Below are 25,445 nucleotides of genomic sequence, written 5' to 3' on the forward strand. Positions count from 1 at the left end.
TCGCAGTGTCTTGTCTTTTCATTCCTTCATTGAGTATCCCCGGCGAAGTATTTTCAGTCATGCATGCAGTCGACCACTACATCGGCGCCTAGGCCTTTCTTCGGCCTTGGAGTAAGAAGGGCCGCTAAAAGTGCTTCGAGCTCTGGTGTCACCCACGCCACGTTTCTAGCCAAACAGGAACCATAACACCCTATAAACAACGCGATGGACTGACGGGGCCATACAGAGCGACTGCGAGGGCGAGAGAATATTTTCACATGGCAGGAAGGGTGCATTGCACCAGCTAGGTTAATAAGCGATTTAATCCCACCGCGGTTCAATCAAGCAGGACGATCACCGAAACCGAAGAACAAGGTTCTTTGGCGCCATTTCGGATTCCTTGATAGGCCAAGGTTACTGTTACCCGGCGGCCTTTCGGCGAGCGCATTTCCGGCTTTTGTGGAACTACCGAGTCGTGGCGCCCCGTCCCACACGGACTTCCGTGACATCTCGAGCTCCCATCACTTGCGTACTGCAGGACCATTCGAGCGAGGAAATTTCATGCCTTATGGCAATTGCTTAATCACACGCTATGGGCTATAGCATTCCTCATACGTCGGTGATCGTCTTGGACAGAATGGGGCGGCTAAAGTCTCAGACACTGATCATGGGGGAGCCCAACTCGTTTTACCCCAACCATGTCCGTAGAAGGATATGTAGGGTTCGGCCAGCACCAAGTGCAAAGTATGCAATCATGCATCTTTCAGGGACCGTAGTGCCAGATAGCCAACCAATCCTTGATAGCGTTTCCGGAATCCCTTTGGAGTCAAGAGAAAGAGAGTGTGTGCATGCGGTGGCCTTGATAAAAGCGTGCGACCTGTCAACGTCCACCCTGTGAATGCCGTCCAAGATTTGTCCGTCTCTTCTCCAGCCGTTCGATATAACGTACCAACGCTGACCAACTCAATGCCAGAAGCCGAGACAACGGTAGCTGCTCCCAGCGGCCAAACAACCTCTCCTGTGGTGCCTATCCCAAGTGACTCGACTTGGTTCTGGAACTGGGTGATGAACTCTCACCTCTAGAGACCCTTCCGGTAATTTGTTTACGTCAAATAAAATCGAACGAGAAAATGCGTCTCCATACCCTGCGCGAGCTGGATACCAGCGAGGGTACGGTACAGCTGCACAAAGGCGGGAACGGGACGCTCGAACTGGTGCCGCGGCCGAACGAGACTGACCCCAACGACCCGTTGCGATGGCCGACATGGAAGAAACATGTCGCTTTCGCGTCCGTGTGTGCGTTTTCCTTTTTAACGAACTACGGCATTGGGGGTCTGGCGCCTGCTTTTTATATCCTATCCAAGGAGTTTGATAAGACGGTTGCTGAGACGAGTGACCTGCTTCTCTGGCCAATTCTTGTCCTTGGTGTAAGTGTTTTCGATACCCCAACTCCATCGCGAGCCCGTGCAGGCAGCTGATAAGAGAAGGCATTCAATTTCTTCTGGGTCCCTATCGCCAACTACATTGGCAAGCGGCCCGTCTTCGTCTTCGCTAGCCTGCTTTTGACTTTGTCTTCTATATGGGGCGCCACGGCCAACGGCTTCAAGAGCCTCCTGTGGAGTAACATCATCGGCGCATTTGCTGGAAGCGCCACCGAAGCGCTGGGCGCCAGTATGGTCAACGACCTATACTTTCTTCACGAACGAGGCGCCAAGATGGGTATCTATACGAACGCCATCAGCGGTGGGAACACGATCGGACCATTATTCTGTTCTTTCGTTCTCCAAGGACTCTCTTGGCGCTGGCACAAGTGGATTACCACTATTCTGATGGCCATCACCTTCACCGCAGTGCTTCTCTTTGTCCCTGAGACACGGTACTATCGGGCCAACGACCAGCCCAGCCGTGTCGAAGACAAACTTGTGCCGGAACAGATGGCGTCAGTGAACATGCCCCGCACAGATAGTCTCTTCACGTGCTGGGAGCCTGCAGGGCCATCTCCGACCCCCGACAAGGGACGAGCCACTACTAATGGCCACATTACCACCAGCAGCTCAGGGTCTCGCACCCCGGAGCGCTACGCCGTTGCCGAGCTGCCCAAAAAAACGTACCTGCAAGAGATCGTGCTATGGACGGGTGTGACGCCCAACACCACGCTCCTCAAGTCGTTCGTGCGTCCGCTACCCCTGATCGCCTACCCGTGTGTCATCTACGCGTTCTTGGGGTACGCAGTTTCGCTGGTTCTCACGGTGGCCGTCAACATCCTGAATCCGTTTGTTCTGCAGGCGCCCCCTTACAGCTGGTCGCCCCTGATCAGCGGCCTCATCAACATCGCGGGGTTCCTGGGCAACGTCTGCGGCGCCTACGCGGGTGGCTGGCTCGTGGATATCTGGGCCGACTGGCGCTCCCGCCAGAACCAGGGTGTCTTCGAGCCCGAGAGCCGCCTCGCCCTGCTAATCCTGCCCACCCTTATCACGGGCTCGGGCTGTCTTGTGTTCGGGTACGGCGTCGAGCGCGCCCTCCACTGGACCAGCCTCTTCTTCGGCTACGGCATGATCAGCTTCGCCCTCACAGCGGTGCCGACCATCACCATGGCCTACGTCAGTGACTGCGTGCTTCCGGTCAACTCGGACGCGCTGATGCTGGTGAATGGTGAGTAGCCGTGTATTCGCTCTGATACGCCCCCTAAACGCAACGTGCTTGTTGGTTTGCATATGAGGCTAATCACGATGACGCATCACAGGTCTGAAGAACATTGTAGCCTTCGGGTTCCTGTACGGAATTGTGCCTTGGGCCGAGGAGGCAGGCTACATCAACTGTTTCGGGACACAGTCCGGGATCTTCGTGGGGATAATCGCGATTGGTGCGGTACCTTTAATCATGTACGGCGCGAGGATACGGCACGCGCAGGCGCACTGGCGCATCATCATGTGAGGGCGCCATGAGGCAAGCGAAGTGCGCAAGTGTCGGTGGTACGCAGACGGGTAAACAAACTTGGAGCCATTGGCGTTCTAGATCGATAGTAGATCTTCAATAGTGCTTGTTCGATATGTTCTTGGATTTGCTTTTATGCCTGTGTTGATATGAAGTTGGCAGGGGTGGATGCGCCGCCACCCTGCAGGGCAAGCTGACGTTAAACAGCAGCGGCCATTACCCCGCCAATCACCGACGTCCATCTGCCCCAGAGGAAGCATGGTGCTGGACGACAAAAGAAAGTAGAACTACCATGAGAGCTTTTGAAAAAGAGGGAAGAAAAAAACATTTTCGTACTCTTTGGAAGAAGCTGTAGATAAAGATGAGGTTTCCTGATTCTGGAACCTCTCAGGAGGCCGTGAGATGGACGTTATAGTAGAGGGTGTCTATCTCTGGGAGTTCCTGAAGCGGAAGTTTGTTTGGCGCGGGAGAGACACTTTCAAGGCCCCGCGACCTCCGAAAACCGGCACTGCATTTTTAAAAATGCCCCAGTTGCCACGAGTAAGTCGACACCCAAGGCGCAGGTAGGACATGGCGACACACGACCTGGCTTATTGACCACCTATCCACTCGGCATCGAATGATTGATAGATACCGATAGTCTTTGAACCACTTGGTCAAACTGAGAGTCACGCTCAAACTGAGAGTCACGCTCCCACCTCGCCTGTATCCTCGCAATTCGAGCTGCTTGAGCCACCCAGCCACCGCCGTTTACTCGATTCCATCCGACATAGACGCCATGGCTGCCTTCCCGCCTCCTCCAGTCAACACGATTGACTGGTCCAACGTTGGTTTCCGCGTCAGAGAAGGTGTGCAGAAGCCCCTAGTTGTGGTGTCGTGATGACCTATCTAGCGGTTTCCCGCGTTGGCTGACCTCCGTTTCCTGCCGTAGTCAATGGCCACGTCGAGTCACACTACTCGGTGAAGACCGGACAATGGTCGCCCCTCAAGTTCGTGGCCGACCCCTTCATCCGAATGCACGGCATGGCCCCGGCCCTCAACTACGGCCAGACGGCCTATGAGGGCCTCAAGGCCTTCCGCACGCCCTCCGGCGATATCCAGGTCTTCCGCCCGGACCGCAATGCCGCGCGCATGCAGCACTCGGCCGCATTCATCTCTTGTCCGCCCGTCCCCAACGACCTGTTCGTCGACGCCGTCAAGGCCGCCGTGTCCCTCAATGCCGAGTACGTGCCCCCGCACGAGACGGGCGCCGCCATGTACATCCGACCCCAGATCTACGGCTCCAGCGCCCAGCTGGGCCTGAACCCTCCCGAGGAGTACATGTTCTGCGTGTACGTGTTGCCCACTGGTGTCTACCACGGCACGCACCCGGTCAACGCCCTCATCCTGGACGATTTTGACCGCGCCGCGCCCAACGGAACCGGCAGCGCCAAGGTCGGCGGCAACTATGCGCCGGTGCTGCGCTGGAGCGAGAAAGCGAGGAACGAGGGCTTCGGCATCACCCTGCATCTGGACAGTGGCTCACACTCGGAGATTGACGAGTTCAGCACCAGCGGTTTCATTGGCGCCATCAAGAACGGCGAGGACGTGACACTTGTTGTACCCGACTCCAAGGCTGTCATCGACAGTGTCACTTCGGACAGTGTCCAGGAGATTGGCCGGAGCTTTGGTTGGAAGGTGGAGAAGCGATCGGTGAGTACCCAATAGGGATCGTCGCGACCCCCCGGAAGCTTGGCATTCACTTACACATAACCCCCCAATCTGCAGATCAAGTACGGCGAGCTTCCCCCAATTCTCCGAGGTTATGGCTGCTGGTACCGCCGCCGCTCTGGTACCTATCCGTTCCATTACCCGCCGTGTAGCGCCTTCGACCGCTGCCTCCATCACGTCCACGGTTAAGGAGCACGCTCGCTTGTCGAGCGACAGCGAGTCTGAGAAGGTCACCTTCATCGAGGAAAGCCAGGAAGATGCCGGCCCTATCTGCCTGAAGCTGCTGACGCAGCTCAAGGCCATCCAACTTGGAAAGGCTACAGATCAGTTCGGGTGGAACGCCGTTGTAAGCGCAGCCGATGGCTCCAAGGTCGAAGGCGTTCCGTCGGCAACCAACGGAAATGGCCAGACCGTGGATCAGATGGACTAAAAGATTGCGGGCATCGCATCGAGAAAAAGTGTAAATAGATGGGTCAATGGCACATAGAAAAAGATGCAAAATTTTCAGTATGAGAGATATCTTTCAGGCTATGCTCGAATGGTGTGCCGATGGAGCTGCGTGTAAACGACCTAACTATAGCAAGCGGATCTGTATCTAGGTAGGGCTGGTGGTGTATCTGTCGCTTGATTGACCATCCGCTGCCCCCAAGAAACTGCAGCGGTATACAAGTCTAGCTCCTCAGGTGTATTGGCTCTCTACATATAACTCGACCAATGACTTATACGGCGTGGGTACTGGAGAGTCCGACTTGTCAATAATACTACGCCTAGTACCCATGAAAGCTTGATATAAATACGGTTGTGGAAGTGGACACTGCGGGATTTAGTAACATGTATCTGTGTTACCAGTTGACCACATATCGAGACTTTGAGATGTTGGAGCTGTCGGTGGGTGGTGGTGGGTTTGCATGTTGAGGGCGGCCTCCGACCCGACAGGGGGGATGGATGTTTCAATTAGTATCATTTTGTAAGTATGCATTCTGTATGATGGCGTCGGAAAGCTGGAGAATATAACAACAACCACAACCACAACAACAACAACAACAACAGGGTATGGTGAATGGACTGGTCTAGCCCAGCTGCTGCCCGCACACTGTCACTAAACCAACTCCCACCTCCCCCTGACCCCAACTCCTTCCAGCACCGCACCCACCCGCACTGATATTAGGAGATTCCCAATTCCAGGGTCCTTGCTCACATGTAAAACCACACCGACCCAACCACTCTCCATCCATGCCTTTTTCTGGCTGGACGCTGCGGCATTTTCATCTCGCGGAGGCCGCGGGCAACCAATCTCTTCTCGCGCAGCTGATGTCGGATCTGAAGGGATGCTGGCAGGCAGGCTGGCTGGCTGGGACGTTCTTTTGTGAATCCACTGACATCATACCCATGATCCGAAAACCGCATGCCGCACACCACGGCGCGCCCAGCCCTCTTAGCCTCGACAAATGAAAAGCTTATCTCGAGCTTGCCCCTCGCTTCTTTTACTCTTTTACACAGCATCCTGACTACCCCCCTAATCTGCCCAATCACCTGCGCCGCCCACGCCTATACCAGATGGAGTACAGCCCACGAGCAGCTACGGGTTGAGTTATGGGAATCCTGGCAGCTTGGTGGGGAGACCACCGCCAGCGACATGATTCGTCCGAACTGTGCGAATGCTTATGCCCGGCTGCCTGGTGCCTGGCTTCTGATTTGCACCGCGACGCCATAAGCGATGGGCCATGGCAGTCTTTGGATTGGGTGTAGATATGTAAAGATGGGCGGCATGGGCCCGATCGGCTCACTGGGACGTGGCGTTCACGTTCCGGCAACTCAACCTAACCCAGCTGGTTGGAGTCGCTTATATCTGTTGACCGAACCCTGTTTCACCCACACCTGGCCTTCTTCTCGGTGCTCCTGTCCTGTCCTGTCCTGTCCTGTCCCTTCTGTCTCACTCCTCCTCTTTTACGTACTGCCTTCCTCGCGGGTTTCCGTAAACAAACGTAGCCATGGCAACCCCAACAATCACCATCGCGGATGATCCCCCGTCTCTGGACAAACCCGAGATATCGTCGCGAGCTGGTGGCATATACCGAACGCGCAGCCACGATGCCCGTGCGCGAAGCGCCTCCAAAAGTTCTCAGGATCGCAGCGACCAGGCCGGCGACGTCGAGGACGAGGAGGATTGGAATCGTGACGATGGCCGGAAGAAACAGGTCTTCAAAGGAACAACTTTACTCTGGTAACTCTAATCATTACATACCAATGCCTACCTAGTCTGCACCTCATAGACCCCAATCTGACCGCTGTCCAATAGGTTAGCCTACCAATCAACAGGAGTCATCTACGGCGACATCGGAACTAGGTAGGATACTCCAACTTGTAACCTACATGGCAGACATACTAATCTGTCGCCGTCCAATAGCCCCCTGTACGTCTTCTCGTCCACCTTCACCAGCACACCAGACTACAACGATGTGCTTCAAGTCCTTTCGCTTATCATCTGGTCTCTCACCCTCATGGTCACTGTCAAATACGTGCTCATTATTCTGCATGCCGACAATGAGGGTGAAGGGGGCACTTTCAGCTGCTACTCCCTGCTGACACGATATGTAAGCCGCATTAGGCACACCCACCTGCTATAACGTATCTCTAACACCTGCAGGCCAACATCACCCAGCGCGACCCACGAGAAGCTCTGCTCGTCAGGATGGAACGGCATAAGACCCAAGATTTGTATCGGACCAACAAGTCTATCCGTTCTGGCATCGAAAATTCCGGCTTCATTCGAGGCTTGCTTAAGACCATCGGCGTACTGGCCGTTTCCATGGTCATGGCCGATGGTGTATTGACGCCGGCCCAATCAATTCTTGGAGCCGTGCAGGGTCTCAACGTAGTGAAGCCTGATATCTCATCATCCACGATTGTAGGGACCACCTGCGGAATCTTGGTCGTGCTCTTTGCGCTTCAGCCCCTGGGAACTTCCAAGCTGGCCGGCTTCTTTGCACCGATCGTTATCGTGTGGCTTGCTTTCAACGCCAGTTTCGGCATCTACAACCTGGCCAAGTACGATCATTCGGTACTGAAGGCATTCTCTCCTTACTACGCCGTCCACTTCTTCGTCCAGAACAAGACGGATGGGTGGAAGATGCTCGGCGGAGTCTTGCTGGCCTTCACTGGAGTCGAGGCCCTCTTCGCCGACCTGGGCGCCTTCAGCATGAAGGCTATTCAACTTAGCTGGCTGTGCTACACATACCCCTGCTTGTTGCTCGCCTACATTGGCCAAGCTGCCTACATCAGCGTGAACCCCGATGCCTACAGCAACCCCTTTTATAACTGTCTCCCGCCTGGAATGCTATACCCTAGCCTTGTTGTTGCGATTCTTGCGGCGATTGTGGCTTCTCAGGCCATTATTACCGCGACTTACCAGGTGCGTAATTGCCCATGGAAGCCCGCACGATCAGCCACTGACCGTTCAACGTAGCTTTCGAGTCAGATTATGAAATTGTCTTACTGCCCACACATGAAGGTTGTGCACACATCCAAAACTTTCCATGGGCAGCTCTACGTTCCGTTTCTCAACTGGATTCTCATGGTGCTCACCATCGTTGTAACTTGCGCTTATTCCAATACGACGCGTCTCGGCAATGCTTATGGGTAAGTCTTCCTCTGCATCCCACTTTCCAGACACGGCAACCGTGATTAACCAGTATGCATTCTCCAGTGTCTGTGTCATGTTTGTGACTTTCTTCGATACCTGTATGGTGACACTGGTTTCGCTCATTGTCTGGAGGTTTTCGCCATTCCTCGTCTTTCTTCCCTGGCTGTTCTTCGCGACCATTGACGGACTGTACCTATCTTCCTCCCTGGTCAAGGTGCCAGATGGCGCATGGCTTACACTCACCATCTCGGGCATCCTCGCGGGTCTCTTCCTCCTTTGGCGTTTCGGAAAGGAGAATCAGTGGCGTGCGGAAGCCGAGGATCGCTTTAAGCCATCGTATCTTATCACGAAACGAGGAGACGGCACACTGGCCCTTGCAGACTGTTGGGGAGGCGGTACACTGTCCAAGATTCGCGGTCTGGGGATCTACTTCGATAAGACCGGCGTCTTGACGCCAACCGTCTTTTCTCAATTCGTCACAAAGTTCGGCGCCATACCCGACGCCTTGATCTTCTTCCATCTCCACCCCGTCGAGGCTCCCACCGTCCCGGATGGCGAGCGTTATTCCGTATCCCGCCTCGGCTCGATACCAGGTTGTTACCGATTGGTCGTGAAGCACGGGTTCATGGACGAAGTCATCTCCCCGGATTTAGGGGCGCTCATCTACGAGCAAATACGAAAATTCATTGTGCGACAAGCTGGCGGTGACAACCTGCCCGAAGAAGTAGACACCCAGCAGCAGCAAGAGGATGGAGACCAGGCCATGGCCACGGGACTTGCGCCGCCAGAGAACGCCCACCTCAAACATACCGGGGCTGTCGGTCAGAAAGTCGAGGAGAGGACTGATGCCGAGATGGCCAAGGGTTGCACCCAGGAGGAGAAAGGCAAGGTCCGAGAAGCACCCGAGTTGAGTAACGAGGCTGTTCGATCTGAGCTAGCTCAACTCGACCGCTCGTACGCGTCCAAGGTTATGTATGTGGTGGGCAAAGAGCAAATGAAGATCAAACAGGACACGTCGATCTTCCGCCGCATCATTTTGACCACCTTCTTGTGGATCCGGGAGAATACCAGGGCCAAGATTGCGAATCTACGGCTGTCGATGGACCGGGTGGTCGAGGTCGGCTTTGTGAAGGATATTTAATGACTTATCTAATGGGGGCTGCTACGAATATTACGAACAGGCGTTGAGATGTTTTGTTCCGTACGTTCACTAAGACTGTCCCTATCTCTTTTCCACAGGGAGATAAGACAGTCTACACCTTTTGTTCTATTGGGCAATAATGAGTCTGGATATACACAGCAGCCAGGCCAAGCAGGCATTGAGAGGCGTATACGGGATTTGCGATATCTACTATGGCATATGCTGCCACCGGTTCACATTGGAATCGTTATAGGGAACCTTCTAACCTTCTGGGCATCAGTCTCGGAGATCTGTGTCTCATTTAATGTTGAAAATCAAACTGAACCAGGAGTCGCCCCTCCACCTTCTCTCTTCTTCCCTCAGGCCACACCGAACCAAATGCAAAGAAGCCTTTCAATTCCTCATAGGGTTGAATGCAGACGATCAAATCGGGGTATGATAAACTCCCCACCTGACAGTAGTGTCGTCACATTGAGTAACACCAGTCGCCCCAATTCTCCCTCCTTGGCTTCTGAATCTCATGGTCGCGTCAAAGACGAGATCGTGGAGATCAGCCGCGCCAAAGAAGAAGTTGGTCGCCTTGACGCCCTCCTTGACCACCGGCTCCACGCCGAAGCCGCAAGTGCCGACATGCCCCAACTCTGCGTAAGTGTCGGGAGTGGCGCCATTCACTGTTAGTTACGAGTGTCATGTTAGCTTACACACCAAAGTTTTCGAGTCAAAGCAAGATGGATGGGAGGCCTGAATGTAGGCAAGTGAGTTATCTATAAGTAAAGGAGTCGAACAGCTTACAGAACCAGCCGTAGTGGCCGTTCTCAAACTGCTTGGCGAGTTTCAGACAGTCTTCGGCGAGCGGGGACCCATTGCTGGTCTTGTCTTCCCACGTCGTGCCCGCGCATTTGTCCTCGTACTGCTGGCCATCGAGCTTTCTCATACCAACGGCAAGGGCCGTGGGGGCAACCAGGGCCCAAAGGCCGAAGACCCGGGTGAAGTTGAAGATCATTATGATGTAGCTGTGTAGAAGTAATGCTTGGAAAGATATATATCTGGGCTGAATTGCGATTTGTGTTTCAGTATGTGCAGTTGTCCCTGTAAATCAAGGGGGAGACCAGGCTCTCTTTATAGGGCATCTTTGTTCGGATAGTCTGAATGCGGCGTACTCGTCGATATAAATAGAATAACGGCCCTTTGTATCTCTACAGGGGCAATTGCCTTTGAACAGCAACCTTCCAAATCCCATGACCTTCTTAGGTCATTACTATCTCTGCCTCCAAATCCGCTTTTGGCAACCATCTCTCCTTGCCTGGTCTTGCTTTGCCACCATATCACTTCGACCAATTAACAAAGAATCGACAACAGATCGTAGAGCATATGCTTAGAAATCCCCTGGATTTCTTTCCCAAGGGTGCGCATCACCAGCCGAACTTTTCGACGCTGAGTCTGATCTTGGCACCGCCCTCGACACCACGCGCGCACGCATTCCTCGCGACTCGGTTGAGGTTGTCCGGCCCCGAAACGACGACCCCTAGCTCTTGCTGCCGCATCTGGGCTCTAGTGCTCATTTCGGAAATATAGCCCGCGATATCGGGCCGCCCGGCTTCGGCCGTAGGTCCCGGCATCGTGACTTGAATTCCGACTTCTGCGAGCTCATCCAGCCTCTCTTGAGGCAACCAGCTTAGATGGCTGCGTGAATGTACAACCCATAACAAGTGTATGTCTCGTCGGCGGCTCCGCGCGCCATCGGGGGGCGGATGTTGTGCCAAAGCCCACGCAAGCGGAAACACTACGGCGATGCCTGAGCCTCCGGCGATGAGTATTCTACTCTCGCATGCGCGGAGCATATCGAGTGCCTCGGCGCTGCCGTACGGGCCATCTATTCGCACGGGAACCCTCGAATGGGAAAGAGAATATTGGAGCAAGTCGCGGGTGAAGCCGTCTCGCGCTCGGATCAAGAGCGAGAGCCATGCATGTTGTGGCGTCTCCATGTCAAGCGCACCGCGAAGCCTCGGCGCTGCCGAGGCTATGGTAAACGGATGGGTTTGCAGCGAATGAGTGCGGCCCAGAGACGGTATGGTGATAAACACATGATCCATGGGCTTCCAGCCACGCCGTATACTTTGCCGTAGCCATGAACAAAGTGGGTGGTTTGATTGGTACGGTATGCTCCAGCGTGCCGAGAGAAGCAACGTTTGCTCATCCTCCAATACTTCCAAGTCGGCCGTGAAAGTCTCCGACTTGAGGCTCAGACGCCAGACTATACGGTCGACTAGGAAGATGGCCAAAGAGGCTAAAACGTAAGGTCGACTGGTGAAAAAATGTAGATATAAGAAGGCCGGCGCAACGACTTGAAGTATGACGTGTGACGCGAGGAACAACTCGTAACAACGGGCGCGGAAGCTAGCCAGTGATGTGGCATAGAGCAGTTCGTACGCGACGAGGGAACCCATTCCTATCAGGTTGCGTTGATCCATCAAAAAGTCCCATAGATTGCCCACAAGCAGCCAGTCCGGACAGCACCAAACTTGCCAGATCACAAACGTAACGGTGTGGGCGAGTGCCGCGAAGCACATGAGCTCGCCAACACGGCGATGGAAGATGTTGAGAGACTCATAAGAATACCCCGTCAGGAAGCCAAGGGGCTGGTTCTTGGCGGCAAGCAAATAGAGCAAAGGCAAGTTGACTATGAACACGTAGCCGATGCGATCAGCGAAAGCGAAGAAGTACTTGGGCTCTAGGGGGGCTCTGAAAAAACTGGAAGAACACGTTAAGGGCGATGTATGCCAAGACGAAAAGCGAGGTTTCGTTCGGGGGCAGTGTACGGTTGATGAAAGGAATGGGTCGTGGCTGATACATAAGCCATGCCCGTGTGATATCCCGCAGGCTTCGGGGGCATGGCATGGCTGTAGAGGCCAACAATGGCTGCTGCTCGAGATCCACGTCCAGTTTGGTTGAATCAGGAGGCGATGGCGTGCCTTGCAACGTACTGCTGGATGACGAGGACGCGGATTTGGCGGCTTGCTCGGAGAAGGGGAGGGCTTGGGTCCTTGCTTTCCATCTCTGCTGGTCGCGGCGTTTCTTGATGAAGTGGCGGGCTGTAAAACCGAGCAATACGACCAACAACACCACGTTATAACAGGCAACTATGTCACGTCCGTGCAGGATGTGATAGATGAGGATTCGCACATACTCGACCTTCTCGGGATCGTCTGTGAAGTCGGTGACGACGACGTCATCGGGGGACGGAGGAGACTTGGCATATCGCAGGCTTGTCCGGAGGAGGTCCCGAGCCCATGAGGTTCCAGCTTCATTCATTATCGCTAACCTCGGACTCTTATGACTGCGGTGTGATGCGATTTGGACACCAGCAGATCCGAGCAGGCGAGTCCATATTTGTACGGGGAGTAGCTAGGCGCCCCCTGAGGGAGAGAAAGGCAAGTGCCCTGCTGACTCCGGTGGCCGCAATGCTTTCGCTGGTGGAACCCCCCTAGAGACTGGATAGCTGACGGTCTCATCTTATCAATCTAATCAGCTGTGCGAAGACCCATCCTGCGGGATGCACTAGGCAGGCCCTATCGCCTTGCGCTCTTGGCGCCTGGAAATCTGGCGGACGCTTGGCTGTCATTTGCTTGCTCAATCGCGCTCCCACACAAGTCACATTGCCATTACTGCTCACGTCGCAACCGACAGGCGTTGACGTTGACGTTGACGTTGACATACAGCATCAGCATGAACCAATAACGAAAGGCCGCCACGACCCACATAAGATGTGCAAGCCAAGCAGGGAGATAAGATTGTGAGGAAATCGGGAGGCAATCCGAGGTGCCGAGGATGAATGACCTCCCCCCGCCTTCACCTGCTCGCTGGGTGTGTGACGCCCGGGACGATGCCGAAACCAACACAGGATCCCATGGGGAAGATGGGGGATGTCTGAGCAGTCGATGGCGACCCTATATTACCCGCCACCCGCCGTACGCCGTGGCACCACCCAACCACCATGGAAGACATCATGGAAGACAAATCAATCGTGCCCGTCCCGGCACCATGGAAGCTCAAGGGGACTGTATACATGATCAGTTTCTGGGCGAAAGCTGGAAAACTGCCAGACTTCACGTATTCGCCACTCGAGGCTGCATCTGATTTCGCCAACCCCATATTGTCTGGCCAACATCTCGGTGGCTTGAGCCAGTTCCAGATCATTCGATACACCGAATCCCCTGTCGGACCTTACGATGAACTCATTGTTTGCCCTGGCTTCTTCAACTACCAAGCCGACGAGGGCGGGCAAGTCAAGACGAAGAAGAATGCGCGCATCACCCGCATCTACGTCTCGCAGAAGTATACGTGCTGGAACGGGAGAAAGAGTGAGCTACTCGGTCTTGTCTTCCGGCGTTGCTGTCGAGATGCATTGTGTGCTGACATCGAGGCGATTGTAGATTGGAACATACCAAAGCACCTCGCGCGCTTCGAATTCGACGACCTGCCCGACGGTTCGACAAAAGTGAAGGTTTACCCGCATGACACGACCGATGACGTTGCCGAAACCCGCGCGAGCGAAAGCCCCTTCTTCAAAGCCACGATCCAGCCCATCAAGTGGTCCCCGTACTTTCCGTTGTCGTCAGACATCTTCAAGTACATCGGGATAGACGCATCCCTGGCTCAGCCGCCCCTTCCGGCTGGAGATGGTAGCCAGAAGGAGCTGCCGGGCACGGAGCGCTGGTGCAAAGTCGTACCTGATCAAAAATCAAGGAAGGCTTGCCTCGCCTGGGTAGATATGAGCCAGAGGGGCGACAAAGAGGTGCCGCGGGCTGGCTTCGAGAACTTCTGGCCAGGGATGGGACGATGGCAATTGGGCTTGAAGATGGAAGACGCCGAAATTGTATTTGGGGATCCTGTCTACTGGAACCCCTCACAGTCTAAGCTGTAATGAGGCACTGAGCACAGTATGCAGATCTTATTGGTTCGACTGGAAGCTACAGGTAAATAACACACAATGGTCCCTTCTTTCGACATAGACCATACGTACATTACGTGTATCCTGGCGTGATATGAGGAAGTAATCTGCGTCACAGACAGCAGCTCAACTACATCTTCAACGCCAGTTCATCAACACAAGCACAGCATTGCCAACTCTTGAAAACCGGCGATATGGATGGTCGAGCATCGAGATTCAAATACAATAACCCTGATGGCGTACCGAGAGATCTCAGGTTTACCGATTTCCCCGCAATATTCCTTGCTAATAGCGGGGATGAGGTGGACAATTATATCGTCAAGCGCGGAGACGACGTCCACGAGATCTTCATGGGATACAATGCGTTGCAGTGGCATTGCGACGCCATAACCACGTCGCCCAGTACAATCCGGGCTCTCGTCAAGCATGGCATTGACATCAACGCACTGGATCACCACAAGCTGCCCAATCCCGCTGCCGCGTCTGCCGATGAGTGCCAGCATCCCCCAGTGGCCCGTCGGACCGCGCTGGGCTACGCGTGCTGTAATGGCAACGTCAAGGCTGTTCGTACGCTACTTGAACTCGGTGCCGATCCTCTGGGAGACCCTTCCCGCTTACCCACAGACGTCTCGCTGCGTGAGAAGCATGGTGACGATACACCCGGCTCGGTTTACCCCAGCCCGCTACAAGACCTACTCAGCAAGCAAATTAGCGGCCCGACCGGCGTCTGTCCCAACAAGGTCCATATGGACTCCGGGCACATGGTTGCTGACCTAAATGACAAAGACGTGGCTTTCGCGGCGCGCCAGGGCATGCTCCGCATGTACGGTCCGGTTCGCAAAGAGCCCGAGTGCAAGCTTTGTAGCTATGGCTTCCATGCCCGCGAATTGTCCTTTGCGAATCGCTTCGGTGCGCATCATATTGAATCAATTTTCATGACCTACAAGGCCCAAACCATGTATGGCGAACAAGTGTACTTGACAAGCTATCGAACCTATGAATGCAATAAGCTTCTCTGCCATTATGCATACAAACCCCCGACCCTCTGCTCTCAACCTGGGCCACGATAGACGCCTGCCATCGCCCTTGGACTGTCTGCTACGTTCGGTATGGTACTATCTTGGACCGACCTTGTTGTGCTGGGGAGACAGCCTCGCACAGAAGTGCGGCGAAACAGATCCGAGGACTCGGTCACGCCAAGAACTCGTCCAATTCGCAGCACGGTTCGCGAGCCATGACCCAGCTGCCCGAATTATCATCAGTCTACGGCCCTGGGCCTTGATTGCTGAATGCGCCGCAGGAGCGAGTGTGTATGCCGGCAGTTCCGAATTACCAACGTTAGAATATGACGAATTAGCATTACCGGCCATCTTACGTCTCTTAAAGATTCTGGAGCTCCATCCCGACCTAGATAACTTTCCCTGTGGGAGGTTTTTCGACTTCGACGCCACCACTGCCCAGCAGGACGAGATTGACGGCGGAAGCAATGTTGGTTCCGACAATGATACACTCATGGGCGACTGCGATGCACTCAGCAACGAGGGTGGCGATCCGTTGGAGTTGCCGGCCTTGGTTCCTGATTCTAAAGCGAACGATAGCCCATTGTCTTAGCTGGAATCCAGTAACTATGCCAGCCATTCCGGGTTTTCATTACAGAGCGGGATTTTGTCTGGGAAGATGGCAGGAAGAGGAATCCATGCAAGAGAGCTACTTTTTGCCGGCCAATAGCGAACCAGACATGCCGAGGTCCTGGCTGGACAGCGAACCTCATTGGAAAAGCAGGGCTTAGTACAGCAAGCACTACTAAGTAGAGCAGAGTATATAATGAGAAATGCGACACGTCGATTCGTTGACAAATGTTTTTCCTGAACTAGAGCAGCGGCCTCTATTCTCCGTGCCGGCCGGCAGTAGCCGCGCCTCCACTGCCTGGTGCCTTCGGTCTGGTTGTCTGCCGTTTGTTCTCGCAGCTAAGCAGGTAGCAATTGCTCGTATTAACGGGCCCGAGCCAAGTGACGATGCGAACGAAGGAAGTAAGGCGGTAAGGCGGGCAGGCGGGCAGGCGGGGGAGGGCTTGGAGGGCGACTGGCCGGATCGGGTAACGGCCAGGTTGTCTAGGCTCTTTAGGCTCTAGACTTTGTACAAGTATCTAGTATATCGACAGGAGGTCCCACTGAAACCTGCTTCTGCGCTTCTGCTCGATACGAGATCAGCTGAGCGCCGATCATCTCGTGTCCCTTCCGCCCCGTCTGACCCGTGTCTGATGCCGAGGAGCCGCAGACTACCACACCCCGCCCGTGAGACCCAACGGGTGGCCAGGTAGCTGGGTGGTGTGGTCAGTGAGGAGAAAGCCTGCCACTGACCGGCAGATACGCCGAGTTGGCACTTGGCGACCGACCAGTCGAGTCTTCTTCTTCGTATACGCATGCACGCACGCACGCACGCACGTAAATAGAAGCAACTATGGGGGAACACTGGGGAGCAGATGTAACGTTGTCGGTCTGGCCACCCAGGGCTGAAGCTCGTTCGATGGACAGTCTTTCGGGTTCTGTGCCTATATAAAGAGCCCTTGGATTCCCTCATTGTCGGTAGGAACATCTATCAGCAGCATCTCAGCATATCCGCATCTCATCGCCTCATCTCCTCATCACTACCATCGCACCGTAGTCATCTGCTACTCTAATACCAATACCCCCAACAACACCATCAAGCGTCATCATGCTCTACACTAGCATCATCAGCACCCTCTTCGCCGCCGGCGCCCTCGCGGCCCCGACCCCCGCTGCCACCAAGTCGATGATGGCGGCCGGCGAGTGGACCATCGAGTCGCTGAAGCGGACGTGCAACGCCGACGACACGTCGTGCGACTGGGAGTTTGGCATCAACACCAACGTGGCGGGCGTCGCATCGCAGCCCTGCAAGGTCACGGCGACGGGCAAGCCGGCGTCGCACACCGACATCCGCACCCCTCAGTGGTGCGGCCCCTACCGCGTTACCACCGGCTGGAGCGACCAGTTCGGCGCCGAGAACGCATTCACCACCTTGGCCGTCGTCAACGAGGGCAAGGGCCTCATCGTCTACCCGGCCTACCAGGACAAGCAGCTCAAGAACGGCGTGGCCGTCACCCCCGACCAGAAGTACACTCCCCAGGCCCTGCCTTGAGCGGCCGCGCTTGGAGCTCGTCAATACACGTGATGGGATTTGCATAGACGGATGGATGCATGGATGAATGAATGAACGATTGCAGTAATGTTTACATTTGGGTATTCGGGCGCCTGACCGAGGTTTTGCGAGCCAGCCATTCCTTTAATCATAATAGTAAAGAAACAAAATATACTCGGGGTTACACCCACCGTTATAATCCATCTATATTCATAAAGTATGCACAATTGACTCTTTGGATTGTGCTAGCCAGCCGATGATTGGTGGAAGGGCTGGTGGAGTGGTGGTGGAATATCCGCGGGTCGGACGGTCGGACAGTCGGACGACAAATAACAGAGAGAGATCCCTTACCTCCCCCCTAACACGCACCACTGGCCATAAACACCCTCCGACAACATCTTTGGGGCCAACTGGCTGTTCATGCGGAGAACTGCTGGCGCCATGTCTGAGGAATCTCTTCGGAACGGGGTAGATGCCGATGCGTCGCGGTCCACAACGCCTCGTAGCAGGCCACGTCCACCCCTGAGTCGCCGGCGAGACAAGCCACAACTGAGCTGCAACCTTTGCCGCCGACGGAAGTGAGTGCATTCTGGCTTATGCGGTGGTCAGCACTCATATGTTCTCTAAAGACTACGCTGTGACAGGCGCCAGCCGTGTGGGACTTGTTTGCGTCGGAACTTGCAATGCACCTTTGCAAACGCCCCCCGCCACACACAGACAGGGGACGTCACGATGATACGTCCACCAGCTCTCCGTACACGGGCATCCATGACAGAGTATCGCAACTGGAGAACCTGATTGGGGATCTCATGCACCGTGGTACAAGCGACTCCCACCCGTCGAGGCCGCCTCGATCCCACGATGCTTCCTCAAACATGGGCACCAGAGACGTCGCAGCGCAAAGCAGTTCGGGGGTCGGTACAGCGCCAAGAGATCTTGAGTCGGGCAGTTTGAGCTTACAGTCAAGCACTTGGGTCAACTCCAATCGTATGGTTTCGTCTTTCCCCATCGTCCTGCACGTCCACCGACTAAATCTCCATTGTGTCTGTGCAGACTGGTCTGTTCTTGTTGATGGCATATCAGATAGCAGAGAAAATCGATCTGGGAGCAGTGACGTTTCCGCTGAGTCCGACAATTCAACCCAACCCTGCTCTTCGGGGCCGAAGCTATTCTATAACTGTCCACCTGCCAGTCGAGCGGAAATTCTAGCAGCCCTGCCGCCACGGAGAATGTCAGATCGCCTGGTATCTTCCTTCTTCAACTTTCTCGATTCAGCTGCAGGTTAGTAGGGCAAACAGTGTTGCCGTCGCCGCACCGGCAATAGCTAATTGCCCGTGTGCCTCATAGCTGCCATTGTGCATAGCAAAGAGTTTTTGGTCATGGTAAGCCTTACAGAAAGTCGACGGATTTTCGTCATGTCTTTTTCCAACTAACCGGCTGCAGTATAAGCGGCTGTGGAATGACCCGTCCTCGGTTCCCATTACCTGGATAAGCATCTTGTTCAGTGTATTTTGCGTCGCCACTCGCCTGCAAAACGCCCTGGAATCTCACAGAGACCAGTTCTTGAAGGAGAAAGGCAAGATTAGCTCCGAGGCTTCATCGAATTACCGAGAGAAGGCTGTTCAGGCGCTCATGCTTGGTCAGTATACAAAAGGGGGACCTTATGTCATCGAGGCTCTGCTGGTCTATTTCACTGCTGAGCATCTCACCAGCATCGACGCCCAAATCGAGTCGTGGCTCATCCTCAGTGTCACGGTCAACATCGCAATGCGCCAAGGCTACCACCGTGATCCCAGACACTTCCCGCAGCTCTCGGCTTACGAGGGTGAAATGAGAAGGCGTGTTTGGGCCACCCTTTACCAGATCGACCTGAGCATATCTGTGCAATTGGGTTTGCCAAAGCTAATACGAGACAATGTCTCAGATACCCAGCTGCCGGGCAATTACGCGGAGAACGATTTTGACTCATCTACAACCCAGCTCCCGGTGCCTAGGCCCGAGACGGAACTGACCCCGTTGCTGTACACGATCAGCAAAACCCGGCTTGTGAGGGTTATCGGAATGGTCATGGAACATGTTACAGAGGTGCGGACGCCGTCTTATGAAGACGTGCTTCGTATCGATGCCATGCTTGACGAGGTATACACAAACATACCGGAAGTCTTTCGATGGGAGGGCTTATCCGAATCCATCCTATCGAACACTTCGATAATCAGCCAAAAGTTTTTCCTTCATACTATCCACCAAAAGGGAAGCTACTGCTCCACCGCAAGTATATTCCATCCCAGGGGCAGCAGGAGGAACCCGAAAAATACGAGTACTCGCGAAGAATGGCCTTGGAGGCCGGATTAGCTATTCTACGACTTCATCACCTTGTTGTCGAAGAGAGCAAGCCATCGGGTCAACTTCACTCCTTCCAGTTTATGTTCAACTCATTGGTCAGTCACGATTTGTACGCAGGGGCCCTTGCCGTTTGTTTCTACTTACAGCATCATCGGAACAACATGGAGCCGGCGAAGCTTGAAGAGGCCAAAAGCCTTATACGAAAGTCCCAAGGTCTCTGGATCGAGGCCAGCTCGACATCAGTCGAGGCTGCTAAAGCGGCAGAAGCATTGCGTGTTTTTCTGAACAGGCTCGACGAGGAGACGCTCGCCAAACTAGGCGCGGAATACGCAAGTTCATCGTCGGCACCTTTTTCGCCCGAACTAATGCCCTGTGATGTTTTCCAGGGTAAGTGGGACAACCCTGGAGGCACATAGATCCCCCCCTTTCCACCACGTTGACTGCTAACGGGGTTCAGATTCTTTCTGGGACATACGGTTACCATTCACATACTTCCCAATGGATCCGCCTGGGCCAAGGACAGAAGAGCCAGTGCTGATGATGATCGACGGCGGACAAGAAGTCGGCACATCAGAGTCCTGGGTTGCAAGCGTCTAGAACCCGCTGTACAACAATGACTAGAACGATATGGTATTATTGGCACCTGGAGTGGACGAGAACTCGAGGTAAAGAGGTACATAAATTGGTATGGATGCAAGATCGATCTATACCAAGATTGCTGAACTAGGCACACACACATGCCAACAAAAGTCCACTCTTTTCTGTGGCCGTGGGTGGCAGTGCATGTGCAATTTGCGGCGCAGCATCAACCATGGCATCGGGTTGGCTGTTACGGGCGAGCCAAATACGCGAGTACGTGAGCCAAGAAGTGCTCCTCCGAAGCAAGGAGGCAGCGTCCAACAGCATCGCTAAACTAATAAATAAGCATGGAATCATCGGCTCGCCTCGGCACTTCGATAGAGTGTCGACATGTTGTCGACAACCCCCACTACCTTTCGTAACCGGCTATCGTTATTAGCATGGGAAGAAATATGGCTTCCACCACCGAGCGTATCCAGACGAGCGCTGAGAGGAATCGATTGCTCCTCTCCATCTTGTCCGAGACGGACTACGCTTTGCCAGCGTTGCAGCAGCATGAGTCCTACCTCGGCGACCTGGAAAGACAGCGCAAAGATGCCACCAAATGGGTGGAGGGAGTGGACAAGATGCGCAAAAAGGAACTGAAGGAGCATAAGAAGTATCGAGACTCGGTTATGAAGCGGTTTGCTTACAAGGTCTCGGGGAACAAGGACAAATTTGAGGAAAAGGCAGCAAAGGAAGAGCGCGAATACTTCGACGTGCTGCAGGAAGAGCACAAGGCCAAGGAGCAGGTACAAAGCCTCGAGGCGCTGTACGAGGAGGCCATGGCGTACAAGACGGAGCTGCATGGCATCATGTCACGTCACAGCTCGGCCCAGCACGACCTGGACACCTTGTACGACGCCATCTTCGATGGCCCCACGCCGGAGTTCCCCGAGGAAGATAGCATGGAGCGGGCGGCCAAGGAGGCGCTGCAGGCGTACCACGACACCAAGGTCCGGGTCGAGGTCGAGCTGGAGGTCATCAAGACGCTTAGCGCAGTCGTCAGGCACCTCGACGAGGCCCTGTATCATATCGAGGACGCACTGGACCACAGTCGGATGGACATGTTCGGCGGCGGCACCATCAGCGACATGATGGAGCGCAACGCCCTTCACAAGGCGGAGCTGTCCACCCAGGAGGCGCAACGGCTCATGAAGCAGGCCCAGCGCCAGTCCAAACGCCAGGTGACCCGCATGCTGCCGGTGCACATTGCCCACGGCAGCATCCTCAGTGACGTCGTCTTCGACAACATCTTCACCGACATGGCGTTCCATGACAAGATCAAGGCCTCTAGGGCCGAGGTGCAGCGGTGCCGCCTCGATGCCGACTGTCAGCTCGCCGACGCCCGCAGCAGATACCAGCAGCTGGATCAGGCGGTCCAGGAAAAGGCACAGGGGCTCGAGACGGCTCGGTCGGAGCTGCAACACACCCGAGAGCTCATCTTTGGACAGGCTACAGCGGCTGCCTCAGGATCAGACCAACGGGGGACGACAAGCCCGTGACCGAATGAATGAGGATGTGGTCTATTTCTGTCCGCCTCTCCCTGTCTGTTTGTTTGGTGGCGTCGTAGTTCTGTCATTACTGCGGTAGTTATGATATTATGCCCAATCCCTTACTTTCGCGATGTTATACTGCAAGGCTATTGGAGCGGTCTTGGAAAGCTAGCTGTCTTACTTGGTGGTATGGCAGCTGCATGTCTCGGTGCTGACTAGAGATTCAAGCAATAGTGCAGGTCTCTCTTGGCGCCTCCAACCAACGCATACTAGTTCATCGAACTCTTAAGCACATTTTCTTTTTCCTCTTCCCCCTTGAAACCCAGCTCCCTCTGATCGCCTTCCTGTAGCACCAAACTGCAGAGCGATAAGTGACAGGATCCAAGCCAGAGTCTGGGCCAATCGCTGGGCCTGTGCTGGCCGTCCATCGAATCCGGGGAGCCGTTCCAGTCCCTGCGCCTCGGAACCGGACATCCCCACACCAGCACCGGCATATTATCCAGACCCAGTCGGGCCACTCGTATGACTTCTCTTAGGCAACCGTTGTTGTTTCCAAGAGCAAATGACAAATGGACTTGAAACTCGGCATGTACGTCCCCGTGGGTGTGTGGATGTGTGGATGTTTGCCACCACGGGTTGCAGTCACCTGCCTATGCTAAAGCTATAGCAGCTCCCGCGCCGTAGCCACATGTGCATCACCAGTACACGAAGGATTCGACACTAGGGTTGCGCTTGGGCATCCGAGGTCTTCCATTCCTGAAGGCATATTGGCGGCGGATCAGCATATCGCAACTGAGACAATCACGCTGCAGGGAGGACGTCGAAGCCCTGATAGGGCTTATGCCATCTCGGCGTGTAAGCTCAAGCTATGGGCCCACAAGGATTTAAAGGAGAGACAATGGTTGCAGGGTCCAGTAAGACCAGTCTCTGCTGGAAGGATCTGACAGGAGAGACATGATATGATGTATCCCGTAGTGCATGAACACCAGCCAACAGGATGGATGGATGGTCAGCTATCGATATCCAGCGCCGGACTCGCATCAGAAAACTGTCAGCCCCTTGTGCCCAACGCATCAGCCTGCCTGTTGGAAGATCCCCGGGTTTGGGAATGGGCTAGCCACTTCCCACACGCGAAGGGCCATGGGATCCCCAAAACCATAGTCCGGTCGGTTATGCTGCTGCCCGGGCATTGATCGGATACCAAGGAACTGGCCCAGCTTGTCGTGCTCCTTAAATGCCTTGATTCTCTTGGCCCTTCCCTTTTTCGTTTTGACCTACATCGTCACTCGCAACAGTCGACACACACCACCAAACTAATACCGCCCATACACTACGAACCAGCCCAAGATGGAAAGCGTCAGGGTTCTGATCCTCTACTTGGCTGTCCCCAGTCTCCTGTTCTCGGCGCTACGGCAGATCTTGTCATGGAGGAATAAGGGCCCATCCGCCAAAACAACCATTCCAGGCCCGAAGCAGTATCCAGTTGTCGGCCGCGTGCATGACCTGGATCGTTTCCAGATGTGGAAGAAGTTCAAGGAATGGGCCGACATATATGGACCTATTTACCGTACAAGTATGCTGGGCCAGCAGTTCGTCATCGTATCCGACGAGAAGATTGCACAGGAGCTGCTTACCAAGAGGGGCCACATCTACTCCGGCCGTCCTCAGATCAGGGCCCTCTTTGGCCACAAGACGGGGGCAGGATACCTCGCTTTGATGGACCGTACTGGTAAGTCACCAACTAGCCTCGGTGCTGCTCGTCCCTGAGACTCATCCACCCCCTTCACAGAGATATGGACCAAGCAGCGCAAGTGGGTGCACGCGGCCATGGCCGACTTTCACCGGGCACACTTCCATGGTGTCATCGAGGAAGAGGTGAAGCGGTACCTTGCGGTCTTGATGCTGGACCCGGCCAAGTTTCACTCCAACACGCGTGAGCACTGCGGCCGCATCATGAGCCGTCTTGCCTGGGACGACGCGTCGATGGGAAAAGAAAACGGCGACAGCGCCGACTGCACCCTCACACAGATGTCCGTGTCTGGTCCCCTCGTCAACACCATGACCCCGCTGTGGTCGATCCCGTGGGCCCTCAACCCCTGGAAGAAGTATGAGAGAGCCCGCGAGGACAAGCAGCGCGCCTGGTGGCTCAATTCCCTGAAGGTCGCCAAGCAACGGTACCTGAGAGGCACCCTGCCCACGGAGACCTGGTCGTTCCGTTACCTCGATGGCCTTTACAAAGCTGGCAACACGACCCTCGAGCAGAGCGAGAAGGACGAGGAGTTTGCGAGTTGCATGTTGGGCTTCCACAACCTCGTTGGTGTCATTACGATATGTGGCCCGATGCAGTTCTTCCTCATGGCAATGACATTGAATCCAGGTATGGGGGCGGAGAAAGAGCAACCCTACTTAGGCTTGCTATATTACGAGTCTGCTGACAACAACACCGTGGCACAGAATGGCAGAAGAAAGCACAAGAAGAGATCGACCGAGTTTGTGGCGACCGGATGCCCACCACGGCCGACTCACCCAACCTACCGACAGTAAGGGCCTGCCTGAAGGAGACGCTACGCTGGCGCTCCGGTGTACCTCTTGGTATGTTTGCGACTGTCTTCGTTTTCTTTTCGCCTGGCGGCATCTAGCTCACCTCACCACTAACCTTGGCATCAGGCGTTCCTCATCAGGCCGAAAAAGACGATGAGTACATGGGTGAGAAAATTGCCGCGGGCACAATCGTTCTTGCTTGCGAATGGTTAGTTCTACCCTTGCCACCGTCTGCTAACATGTCCATTGACATTTGTTCTCTCAAAAGGAGTATGAACCGCGTCGCCGAGGTGTACCCCGACCCGGAGAACTACCACCCGGAGCGGTACCTGGAGCCTGGCTGGCCGACGTTCCAGGAGCCGCTGAGCCGGTACCCCAACTTCCGCGAGGGCAAGGGCATGCACACCTTCGGCTGGGGCCGGCGTACGTGTCTGGGCCAGCATATCGTCGACGACGAGATGTTTGTCTCGGGCGCCGCCGTGCTGTGGGCCTTCCACCTGACCAGGAAGCGTTGCCCCTCCACGGGCCAGGAGATCGACTTCGACAGCGAGGCCACCAACGCCCACGTCATCCTCGAGCCTCTGCCCTTCCCCATGGATATCAACCCCCGGGGCGACATGCGCGCCGCTCATGTCCTCGCTGGCTATGCTGGCGTCCGGGAGAAGTTGAAGGTTTAGTCTGTGATACTAGATAATATTAGATTGCTTGTTTGTGTATCTTTGTATTAGCGGGGGCAACGGGGTGATTCTGTAGACTCATGTTCTTGTTGTTGTTGTTGTGAGCGGGAGGTCTCGTCTGAATCATGTATCTAGACGGGCAATTCCGTGTGTGTCTATGTTTCTTCTCAACAGTACATATAATAAACACCAGCGAAACAAAATTTGAAGTGACTTTATATACCCAGGCCGTTGCTACCTCCGTGAAGCTCTC

The 25,445-nt window shown here is 54.7% G+C and overlaps 11 protein-coding genes across 11 annotated transcripts; 9 read left to right on the plus strand and 2 right to left on the minus strand.

The window, feature by feature from the left end:
* Positions 1 to 1,109: 1,109 nt before the first annotated feature.
* On the plus strand, positions 1,110 to 2,913 carry PG998_000935 (uncharacterized protein; the record flags this gene model as incomplete). Its single annotated transcript, XM_066867753.1, has 3 exons — positions 1,110 to 1,406; positions 1,467 to 2,631; positions 2,723 to 2,913. 3 exons carry the CDS (start codon positions 1,110 to 1,112, stop codon positions 2,911 to 2,913), a joined length of 1,653 nt encoding a protein of 550 aa, XP_066736168.1.
* A 778-nt stretch (positions 2,914 to 3,691) lies between these two features.
* Positions 3,692 to 5,053, plus strand: PG998_000936 (branched-chain amino acid aminotransferase; the record flags this gene model as incomplete). The annotated part of the gene is made up of 3 exons (XM_066867754.1): positions 3,692 to 3,761; positions 3,845 to 4,605; positions 4,715 to 5,053. The coding sequence occupies 3 exons, from the start codon at positions 3,692 to 3,694 to the stop codon at positions 5,051 to 5,053; spliced, it is 1,170 nt and encodes a 389-aa protein (XP_066736169.1).
* A 1,561-nt stretch (positions 5,054 to 6,614) lies between these two features.
* PG998_000937 (Potassium transporter 5) lies at positions 6,615 to 9,407 on the plus strand (the record flags this gene model as incomplete). Its single annotated transcript, XM_066867755.1, has 6 exons — positions 6,615 to 6,847; positions 6,923 to 6,970; positions 7,031 to 7,217; positions 7,271 to 8,035; positions 8,090 to 8,262; positions 8,330 to 9,407. The coding sequence occupies 6 exons, from the start codon at positions 6,615 to 6,617 to the stop codon at positions 9,405 to 9,407; spliced, it is 2,484 nt and encodes an 827-aa protein (XP_066736170.1).
* A 423-nt stretch (positions 9,408 to 9,830) lies between these two features.
* Positions 9,831 to 10,410, minus strand: PG998_000938 (putative necrosis-inducing factor-domain-containing protein; the record flags this gene model as incomplete). The annotated part of the gene is made up of 2 exons (XM_066867756.1): positions 9,831 to 10,078; positions 10,200 to 10,410. The coding sequence occupies 2 exons, from the start codon at positions 10,408 to 10,410 to the stop codon at positions 9,831 to 9,833; spliced, it is 459 nt and encodes a 152-aa protein (XP_066736171.1).
* Positions 10,411 to 10,819: 409 nt separating this feature from the next.
* Positions 10,820 to 12,719, minus strand: PG998_000939 (uncharacterized protein; the record flags this gene model as incomplete). The annotated part of the gene is made up of 2 exons (XM_066867757.1): positions 10,820 to 12,158; positions 12,259 to 12,719. The coding sequence occupies 2 exons, from the start codon at positions 12,717 to 12,719 to the stop codon at positions 10,820 to 10,822; spliced, it is 1,800 nt and encodes a 599-aa protein (XP_066736172.1).
* Positions 12,720 to 13,413: 694 nt separating this feature from the next.
* On the plus strand, positions 13,414 to 14,331 carry PG998_000940 (uncharacterized protein; the record flags this gene model as incomplete). The annotated part of the gene is made up of 1 exon (XM_066867758.1): positions 13,414 to 14,331. The coding sequence occupies one exon, from the start codon at positions 13,414 to 13,416 to the stop codon at positions 14,329 to 14,331; it is 918 nt and encodes a 305-aa protein (XP_066736173.1).
* Positions 14,332 to 14,552: 221 nt separating this feature from the next.
* PG998_000941 (uncharacterized protein) lies at positions 14,553 to 15,428 on the plus strand (the record flags this gene model as incomplete). The annotated part of the gene is made up of 1 exon (XM_066867759.1): positions 14,553 to 15,428. The coding sequence occupies one exon, from the start codon at positions 14,553 to 14,555 to the stop codon at positions 15,426 to 15,428; it is 876 nt and encodes a 291-aa protein (XP_066736174.1).
* A 1,645-nt stretch (positions 15,429 to 17,073) lies between these two features.
* On the plus strand, positions 17,074 to 17,517 carry PG998_000942 (uncharacterized protein; the record flags this gene model as incomplete). The annotated part of the gene is made up of 1 exon (XM_066867760.1): positions 17,074 to 17,517. One exon carries the CDS (start codon positions 17,074 to 17,076, stop codon positions 17,515 to 17,517), a length of 444 nt encoding a protein of 147 aa, XP_066736175.1.
* Positions 17,518 to 18,200: 683 nt separating this feature from the next.
* PG998_000943 (uncharacterized protein) lies at positions 18,201 to 20,457 on the plus strand (the record flags this gene model as incomplete). The annotated part of the gene is made up of 5 exons (XM_066867761.1): positions 18,201 to 18,798; positions 18,865 to 18,899; positions 18,961 to 19,656; positions 19,806 to 20,247; positions 20,318 to 20,457. The coding sequence occupies 5 exons, from the start codon at positions 18,201 to 18,203 to the stop codon at positions 20,455 to 20,457; spliced, it is 1,911 nt and encodes a 636-aa protein (XP_066736176.1).
* Positions 20,458 to 20,891: 434 nt separating this feature from the next.
* PG998_000944 (uncharacterized protein) lies at positions 20,892 to 21,983 on the plus strand (the record flags this gene model as incomplete). Its single annotated transcript, XM_066867762.1, has 1 exon — positions 20,892 to 21,983. One exon carries the CDS (start codon positions 20,892 to 20,894, stop codon positions 21,981 to 21,983), a length of 1,092 nt encoding a protein of 363 aa, XP_066736177.1.
* Positions 21,984 to 23,321: 1,338 nt separating this feature from the next.
* PG998_000945 (cytochrome P450) lies at positions 23,322 to 25,192 on the plus strand (the record flags this gene model as incomplete). Its single annotated transcript, XM_066867763.1, has 5 exons — positions 23,322 to 23,703; positions 23,764 to 24,351; positions 24,429 to 24,566; positions 24,642 to 24,723; positions 24,784 to 25,192. The coding sequence occupies 5 exons, from the start codon at positions 23,322 to 23,324 to the stop codon at positions 25,190 to 25,192; spliced, it is 1,599 nt and encodes a 532-aa protein (XP_066736178.1).
* Positions 25,193 to 25,445: the final 253 nt, after the last annotated feature.

The sequence above is a fragment of the Apiospora kogelbergensis genome (genome assembly GCF_038363985.1).
Source record: "Apiospora kogelbergensis strain CBS 113332 chromosome Unknown utg000001l_segment0_segment0, whole genome shotgun sequence".
Lineage (NCBI taxonomy): Eukaryota > Fungi > Ascomycota > Sordariomycetes > Amphisphaeriales > Apiosporaceae > Apiospora > Apiospora kogelbergensis.